Source organism: Terrapene carolina, unplaced genomic scaffold (assembly GCF_002925995.2).
Source record: "Terrapene carolina triunguis isolate 2854851 unplaced genomic scaffold, T_m_triunguis-2.0 Scaffold67, whole genome shotgun sequence".
Lineage (NCBI taxonomy): Eukaryota > Metazoa > Chordata > Testudines > Emydidae > Terrapene > Terrapene triunguis.
Window position 1 is genome coordinate 37342258 of NW_020664418.1, and position 8900 is coordinate 37351157.

The 8900-nt window shown below is 54.8% G+C and overlaps 1 protein-coding gene across 1 annotated transcript; it reads right to left on the reverse strand.

Moving 5' to 3' along the window:
• Window positions 1–3876: 3876 nt before the first annotated feature.
• LOC112111684 (ras-related and estrogen-regulated growth inhibitor-like protein) lies at window positions 3877–7061 on the reverse strand. The gene is made up of 4 exons (XM_024207195.1): window positions 6923–7061; window positions 6101–6154; window positions 5460–5536; window positions 3877–4302 (listed from the first exon to the last, which is right to left on the reverse strand). The coding sequence occupies exons 1-4, from the start codon at window positions 7059–7061 to the stop codon at window positions 3877–3879; spliced, it is 696 nt and encodes a 231-aa protein (XP_024062963.1).
• Between the last annotated feature and the right edge of the window lie 1839 nt (window positions 7062–8900).

The window sequence follows — 8900 nt, forward strand, 5'->3', positions numbered from 1 at the left end:
AGACGGGAGAGGGAGCAGAGAGAAGGAGGGGGAAGAGGGAGCAGAGAAGAGAGGGAAAGGAAAGCAGGAAAGGGCAGGAGCTGGAAGGCCATGTTGCTTATGGCTGGGCCTTGCTCAGTAGGGCTTATTGGGCATGTACCCTGTGTGGGCAGCAGCTGAGGTGGAGACTTGTCTTTGCACTGTAGGCTGGGGGAGCTGAGTTCTGCTGCAGACCAGCCCCGCTCCTTCCAGGGCCATCAGACAGCAGCTTTATAAATGTCTGAGGGGGGGAACGTGGCTTCCCATCCTCATTCCTTCCCACCCCTACCCCACGCAGGCCAATCCTTCCTCTGGCCTAGTCTTCCTCTGCAGAAATCACTTGAGACCCAGGGGCAGGATCCATGGATGGGAGCTCCCCAGAAGCCAGGCCATCTCCTTGGCCCTCCATGTGGTTGGTGGTAGGGCTTTGTGGAGTCAGTAACAAGGCATGTGCTATGCAGTCTATGGCATTGGGAAGCTCTTGGAGCCCCTTTCTTCCTGTCCTGTAGGAGCAGCTCAGTATCTGGGTAGGTTCCCTGCAGGAAGGTGAGCTGCATCCCCCTCCCAGCTGTGTGTTTCCCCATCCCCCAATCAGAGCAACCGGCTCTTCTATTTACTGCAATAATAAACGTTCCCCACTTGTCTAGTGCCTGGTATGCTCGTTTCCTCCGGGCGAGTGAGATTGTGCCACTGAGGCCGTCCCCAGTAAAATGGATCAAACTGCAGCTGTCTTGGTCCCTGCATCCCTGAGTGGGGGCGGCACAGGTCCAAAGACCTGATCCCAACAGCACAGCCACAGACAGGGGCTGGGGGCGGCTGCAGCCCAAAGAGCATGACATGAACTGGGGCAGAGCTGCTGCTGAGCTGGCTTCTCCATGAGCCTGTAAACAGGGCGGGGTGGTGCTGTGTATGGTCCTGGCAGGGGAGGCAGCATCTGGGCCTTTGGGGCCAGCTGCTCTCTCTAGCAGCTGGGGAAGGGCTGCGTGTTCTGCAATATCGTGACTAGTCCATGCCAGCTCTTCCTGCTGACTCGGCGCCAGCTCCCCCCAACCTGTCAGTGCCTTGTGTCAGGCTGGCTAGTGCCCTACACTTCCTGGCCTTAGGCAAAGGGGAGTTTGTGCCAGGGTGTCAGTGAGGGGAGAGAAGGGTCTGAACCGCCAGTGGGCTGGAGGCTGGGCCCTTTCATTTATCAGATGGGATGCCCCTCGCCCACACCCTCAACCTTATCCCCAGCCCACGCACTAGATGATGGGAGGGAACGGGCCTAGCTGGAGATGCTCCTCCCCTCCAGCTCTCTGTCTTTATGAAGGGGTGACTATTGTCAGGAGGGTTGGGGCTGCCCCGACTGATGTGACTAACCTACTCAGACCTGGAACAAGAGGGCAGTGCCAGACGTAGCTGTCCTGTCCTGTCCTCACTGCTGGGAGCTGCTGTGGCCACCTTCCAGCCATAGGCAGGCAAACATGCTCCCACTGTAGCTCTCTGCTGAGCTGCTGTACAGCAGGGACACGAGATTCCTGCCTTGTCTGCCCTAGCGTGCACTCCACAGTCATGCAGCATAGCTGCTGTAGTGTTTCTTCACTCCTCTGTATGGGGAAAAGCTCAGGCAGCAACCGCTCCTACAGCTGGGCTTTCCAGAGCCCTGGCTCCCAGTGCCAGACCCAGAGAGCTGAAGGACCAAGACATTTGGGGATTCTGCAAATCCAGGGAATGGGCCCCGCTCCGTAAGTGTGGACAGAGGGACATCCTCCAACTCATCCTCCAGCGCTGCAACAACTAGCCCGAGCCAGGCTCTGCCTTCTGTCAGCACTCTCACAGGTTTGATTTGAAACCCAAAACTATTTCAAATCTGACAAGTTAGTGCCACGCAGCAGCACAAGGTTGGGGGGCACGGTCCTAAGGGGCTGAGCCCCTCGCGTTGCAATGCCAATCCAATAATAATCACACACAGCTCATCATGTACATGCTGCTCCATAGCACTCTAATCCAACCCAGGAGCCGCGTACAAAAGCCAAGGGAGAAAAGAACAGTTTGTCCAGCTATCAAACCGGCTGGATGAGCTCGGCTGCCAGCAAAAGGCCCATGTTCACCCAGACACTTTGAGCTGACTGTGTGCTGGATTAATAGTGAAGGGCCTGGGACTACAGCAAGAGGGAGATTTAGCCAAATTGCAGCAGGTGCCCAGATTTCTGCCCTCGGTCTGTCACACTCTAGGGCAGGCTAGGCCAAAAGGCAGTTCTCCTCAGCCACCTCCTCCATAGGTGAGTTCCCCCTTCCCCTGCACAGAAACCACAGACGTGATGAGCCCAGAGCTTCCTATACAAAGGGGGTTTATTGCAGTAGAAATCACTGTTTACACAGATGCACCCTGTTATTTACACTCAACCTTTACAGCCCTGGTGCTGGGGAGGGGCTGGGGTAGAAGGAGCAGAGACCCTGCTCCACATTCAGAGAGGAATTTTACAGGTTTTCAGCCCATCTGTGGGGAGAACCTAGCCCTTCCTTCAACTCACAGGCCCTGCCCGGTGACCATCTAGGGGCAGACAAACTGTGGCTCCCAGCAGGGACCGGGTTACCATACACTGGATCCCACGCTAGAGTCTGGAGTCCTGGAAACCAGCCAAGTCTCCAATCTTATATGCATGGACAATGCATTGTTTAAACAACAGAAACCTCTGCTGTCAGCAAAAGAACCGGGGGGAGGAGCTGGTCGGCACAGACAACGCCAGCTCAGTAACTGGTCGAGATTGCACAGAGAAGAGGGACAGAACCAGAGGCTGACAACGTTCCCTGAATCCCAGGGGCTTTGGTGTCAGCTGAAGATATAGACATCTGAGATGCTGAGAAACACCAACGGGCAGATATAGACGCCATCCTCTATACATGGAGACTGCGCCCACTAGCCACTCCAGAACCACATCAGTATCAGAGAGGCTTACAAGGAGCATTACCCAGTACCACCTCCCTGTGAAGGGGAAGGAAGGAGGGTCTACGGGTCAGGGCAATAGCTTGGGACTCTGGAAACCAGGGGTCAATTCCCTTATCTACCAGACTGTGTGGGACCTTGGGCAAGTCACTTAATGTGTCTGTGCCTGTTCCCCCTCTGTAAAATAGGATTAACAGCACTGCCCCACCTCACAGCAGTCTTGTGAGGTGCTCAGATATTATGGTGATAGAGACCATAAGTACCTAAGACAGACACATGCCCAGGTTATTGCTCCTAGATTCCCAGCTGAGATTGGAACAGAAGGCTAGGGGACAGCTGGTCCTTCCCACTCATCTTTACTGAGAGGAAGTGGCAGCTCCCCACCAAAGGAACTGGGGGAGGTAAGATACTCCCAGAAGCAGCAGAAAGATGCTCCGGTGTTTTCCAATATTAGGGAAGGGAGGGGACTTCTTTAGCAGAGTGAAAACTAAGAGAGACTGTGAGCTCAGCACAATGGGGCCCCAATGCTGACTGGAGTGTCTGGATGATATTGTAATATACATAAAATTCAGACTACCTGGCTGAGGAACCCTCTCCTCAAGGGAAGGGGTGGCGCATTTATAGCTAGATTGGACACCATGCTAGTAACTGTATAATAGGGCCCAACCCCCTGGGGTTGGACAGTATGGACTCCTACGTGTTGAATTATAAAGGCCCCAGGTTGCACTGGTATATATGTTAGCAGGGGCAGATTCAGCCATTTTCCTGAGGCTCTCAGGTGTGAGATTGGGGGAATCCATTTGACTCCCCAGATAGACTACACAGCTCTTTTCACAGTCACTGGGATAGGAGGGGTTAGTCTAGTGAAGGAGGCTGGGCACTCTGGTGTTTCCAGCTGGCAGCACATGGGGAAGTAACACACAGGCTCCAGCTCAAAGTGAGTCCGTCCTCTTCCGAGCAAACACAGCCGACATGCTTTTGACAATGCTGCGGATCCCAGTGCCCTTCTTCAGTGCCAGCTTGGCCTCGCAGATGCGCTCCGCCAGCCCCTGGAAGACCATGAGTGCCCCATGATAGGCCTCAGCTGCAGAGACCTCATAGAACTCGCAGTCCATGGAGAGCGCCAGGAGCCGGCCCTCCTCACTGGAGACCGCCCGCCGGTGGTGCAGGTCCCGCTTGTTGCCCACGATGACAATGGGCACCTTCTCCTGGCTTAGAGCCTCCTTGGCTGCCTTGATGACCTGGACTTTGGGGCGCAGCACGTTGAAGCTGGCACGGTCGCAGATGCTGTAGACCAGGATGAAGCCATCTGCCCACTGGACTCGCTTTTCCTTGGCAGAGCTCTCGTCCACCCGGTCCTAGGGAAGGCGAGATGGGACAGGAAGATGGGGTGGAGTTTGATAAATGAGTGAGTCTCTGGGGAGGATGTTAGTGCTGACAAAGGTCACACAATCATCTGGCTGGGCTGGAAACTGAAGCTCCTACGCTCCCCTTTAAACAACATACAGGTCAACTGCAGCTGGGTAGTAACCCTGCCAGTCACATCAATCCCGATCTGGAAACACCAGCTGCAAGAGGAGAGAGACTGGTTCTGGTCTTGGCCAGCACAGGGCCACAAACTAGACTGGCACCCATAACCCAAAGGTAAAGATTTTATCACCTAACCTACACCCAAACCCAGCCACCTCCAACTCCCAGGAGGGGTGGGGAGGGGCCCTTTCACCAGTTTGGTTCAAGGAGGCTGTGCTTGCACCTAGCAGCAACTTACTGCCCTTCTGTGCAAAGCATCCAGGCTCAAGAGCAGCTGGAGGCTTCTGACTCCATGCTGGCAGAGATGCAGCACACCCTGTCTTTGGACAGGCAGTCACATCCTCCCCAGGGAGGAACACTCGAGTGGGCAGAAGAGAACAGGGAAGGTGGGGGGGAAATGAGAAGAGCAACAACCTCCGAGTAAAGGGAAGGGGAGGAGCGATACCTGGCAGAGCCCACCAAGGCTAGGCCAGAACCCTTTGGAAGAGACTAGAGTCAGGCTTACTATCCTCACCTCGCATCGCATGGAGCAAAGAGGGCTTTTAGCTGCAGGTTATACGAGTTTGGCGTTCTCAGCTTAGGACCTCACTTGGAACTCCCTGCCACGTCCACTGAACCAGTACGGGGGGGGCATTCAGTCAGGTCCAGTACTGAGCTAGCTGCTGCTTCATCCCCTTTCTTTCCCATTGGGGACTAGAGGAGCAGGGTGGCAAGTCCTGCACGAGTGCTAGCCTGGGAATACAGTCTTTGCTGTCCCCAGGCCTTTACCCTCCAGCTGGAAGCATGAGAGAGGCCCCATCCCTGCAAGCTGCCCACTAGCCAGCTGGTTGGCCCAAAGGTTAGTCATGGTAGGGGAGAGTCGGAAGCAGGGGTCACAGTCTGGCTGATGCTTCAAGTCCATGGTTTGTCTTTGGGTTTTCTTAGCTAGGGGAATAGTTTTCCCTTGGGGCAAGAATGTGAGACAGCAGCAGCAGAGGCCCCTCACCTGTGAACAGGGGACGTCCCATATGTGGACGTGGATCTCTCTGCCCTCCATTGCCAGGCTGTGGCTGTAGATGAATTCTGCCAAAAGGCACAAAGATCACTGCATGAATCGATCACAGACAACCAGAGAGCCGTGTCCTCTCGATGACAACCCTGCCACCCACTGCCTCCCTGCTGCACACACACCCTCCCCTCCAGGTGGGACATCAGTCTCCAGGGCACTAGGACCACGGCCTTTGTGCTGTACGTAAGGCACCAGCCACACCTAGCATGTTGGCATTCAGCCAGAGAGTCTGCCATCCGGTAACCCAACCTGCCGGGGTGTCCATCTCCCTCCTGTCCTTCAGTCAGTGCACTTGCACCTGCGTCCCCACTAGCTGCCCCACGCGGGTCACACAGGAGCCCCTCACATCTCTACAAGAAACGCTTCTAAATGCACAAACTGGTTCCAATGAGTAGATTTAACCCTTAAGCCTGCAGGTAGCAGGCAAGAGCCCTGGAGAGGAAAAGAGGGGGCTCAGGAAACAGCCAAATCCCACACACAGAACCAGTCACGCAAATCAGGACTTTTCCAAATTGGTCAATTCACACCCCACAAGGACAAGGGGAAGTTAACACGCAAGCCCCCAGCATGGCACTCACCCATGTCTCCATATTCCCCGATGAATCGCCTGGTAAGGAAACGCACCGTCAAGGCTACAAAGAAGAGAACGGGGGAGGAGGGGAACCTAAGGATTTAAAATGACATTTTTTTGTTCCCTTGCAAACCCAAGCGGAGCGACTACTACCCTGAGCCCAGCTCAGCGCCAGCCACAGCCTGGTGTGGACAGCCTGCTCTGCAATGGAGCCATCTCTCCATTTCTGTCTCCATTAAACTCTCACTGAGCTGTGGGTGAACAATCTCGGTATGTGATTTCACACATTGTCCAACCAGCAAGTTTGCAAAGAAAGGATGAATAGATCAGGAACTCTCCCAAACCAGCATTTCAATGGACTGCAACCGACTAGGAAGCATTTTCACTTACAGAACATACCCATCATGAAACTCTCTTGTTGTCTCAGAGGATGCGCTCTGCTTTCCCACTTGGAATCACAGCTGTTTGAGATGGAATAGACCAAACAGGTCCCATCTCAGCTGTCTTTTGGCTATGGCAGGATTGTTCCCTACAGCGTATTCTCCAAGCTTCGTCCAGTTCGATTTTAAAAGTCCCTAAGATCTAGCTCACAGTCATATCCCTTCCCCTGGGAGCGCTTTCCCCAGCTCCAGGGATCTCCCAGCTAGGAAGTTTTCCATGTTCTCCCTGCTCTTCCTTTGGTGATTAAAGTTCTCAGCTGATTTTAGGGTGACCCAATGTCCCGATTTTATAGGGACAGTCCCGATTTCTGGGTCTTTTTCTTATATAGGCTCCTATTACCCCCCAACCCCTGTCCTGATTTTTCATATTTGCTGTCTGGTCACCCTACCTGATTTGCCCACGCTGTCTGCTCCCATAACTAGCACATTCGCTTCCATTTTCAGCGTGGTGGGATTGGACACCTCCATCAAGGGCTGGTGGTCTGGGGTGAAGCTGGCACTTCTGCGCAGAGGGATTCGGAGAACCATTTGTAGATCTCTCTCTCTCTCTCTCAGCAGAGTCTGTCTGTCTGTCTGCCAGTCCTCTCCACTGTTAGAGGTAGAATGACTCCCGTCTCTTCCTATTCTAGCCCTCACTGAGGGAGTAATCTGCATGGGCCATACCATTCCCAACGGTTGCAGGGGGTGACACACCAAGAGCGACAGACCTAACCATTCATTGTAAGATTCCCAAGATTAAAAAATCCCAACTTTGATACCAATCAAATCATCCTAAAAGAAAGACCCCAAACCTGACCCTGCAGTAATGGAGGGCTGGGGGGAGCCTGATGGGGCTAAAGAGTGTCTGACTTCAGCAGCTGTTCTCCAAACCATGTCCTATAGTGGATCCTCAGCTGAGCAGGCTGCCAGCTCCTTCCATGCATTGGGCATGTCACTTGGAAGGACAATCCATCCATGGTACCTCACCCAGGAAGCATCACAGGGCTGCATTCTTCCCACTTTGCTCTTACAGGATGAATTATGGGGTTTCTGATGAGGAAGGCAGGTATGTTCCCCCCCCCCCCATAACTCCGCTAAGCCACCTTGATCTTGACCTGCAGCACCCCCTGCTATTCCAGTGCTCCCCGCCCCCAGCTCTGCTGATACATCTGTTATGACATGCAGCTCCCTACTCCTGTTCCAGTCTGCCGCCAACTCCCCGCCCCCCCAACACGCACACTTCATTCCTGACTATAACACTCCCTGACCTAGTCTGTCGCACAAGCAGGGACTTCTAATTGTGCTGTTATGTGCAATGACTCTGTGATGTGGCCAAACACTCACTAGTTGAGATCACCAAGCTCATTTCACTTGTGACATGAGCACAATTAACCCAGTTGTCCAGAATGGTCATTCAGCCTGTCACTCCCGCCCATGACCTCTCACCAGGGCCGAGAATGAGGGGATTTGTACTGGCTGAGCGGACTCCCAGACCCCTGTCAGGGATGGCAAATTGAGGAGGTGTCTTTGTGCCAATCTCACCCACGTCGCCCCTCCTCAGTCCACAAGGCTGCCTTGCCCAGCACTCTCACCATGTCATCTCCACCTCCTTGACTTCCTCCACTGGCTCCCCCTCCTCTACTGCACCAACTTCAAGCTTCTTGCCCCAACCCTTCAGGGCCCTTCACAACTCTGCCCTTTGCTGTTGGCATCGCATCAGCGCCTGCCCCTCTCCCCAAGCCACACCACCCCCAGCCTGGCACACCCCATCCCAAGGGGGTTCATGCAGTAAAACCCCTCCCTGCACTGAGCTACAAAGACACCGCCATGTGAGCCCGCCCCATCACTCCTGACAGCCAGAGTACCTACACCAGATCAGGCAGTGTTTGGCTGGCTGGCACAAGGGGCGGTTGGGGAAAGGGGGTGGCTGGGTTGGGGGAGCTGATGACCCTGGTTGGAATAGGATGGTGGCAGGGTTTGGTGGGGGTTGGCAGAGCTGGGGAGGGGATGGCACGGATAGGGGACTGATGACTCTGGTAGGGGGGTGGCAGGACTGTGGGGATGATACCCCTGGTTGGGGAGGAGTGGCAGGAATGGGGGGTGTCTGATGATGCTGGTTGGGGGTGGCAGGGCTGGTGTGTGTGTGATAACCCTGGTTGGGGAGGGGTGGCAGGAGTGGAGGGGAGAAGGATGTCTGATGATGCAGTGGGGGGTGGCAGGGCTGGTGGGGGTTATAACCCTGGTTGGGGAGGGGTGGCAGGACTGGGAAGAATGATGACATTGGTTGGGGTGTGTGGCAGGGCTGGGGGAAGCTGATGATACTGGTTGGGGTGGCAGGATGGGGGGGGGCTGATGACCCTGGAGAGGGATGGCAGGGCTGGGGGGGGG

Excerpts from the sequence above, each read along its gene's own strand:
- LOC112111684 (XM_024207195.1), bottom strand. The coding sequence starts at position 7,061 with ATGGTTCTCCGAATCCCTCTGCGCAGAAGTGCCAGCTTCACCCCAGAC. Across the intron at positions 6,155-6,922 it reads AGACAGCGTGGGCAAATCAG|CCTTGACGGTGCGTTTCCTT; the intron begins GTAGGGTGACCA and ends TCTTCTTTGTAG. Across the intron at positions 5,537-6,100 it reads CGGGGAATATGGAGACATGG|AATTCATCTACAGCCACAGC; the intron begins GTGAGTGCCATG and ends GCCTTTTGGCAG.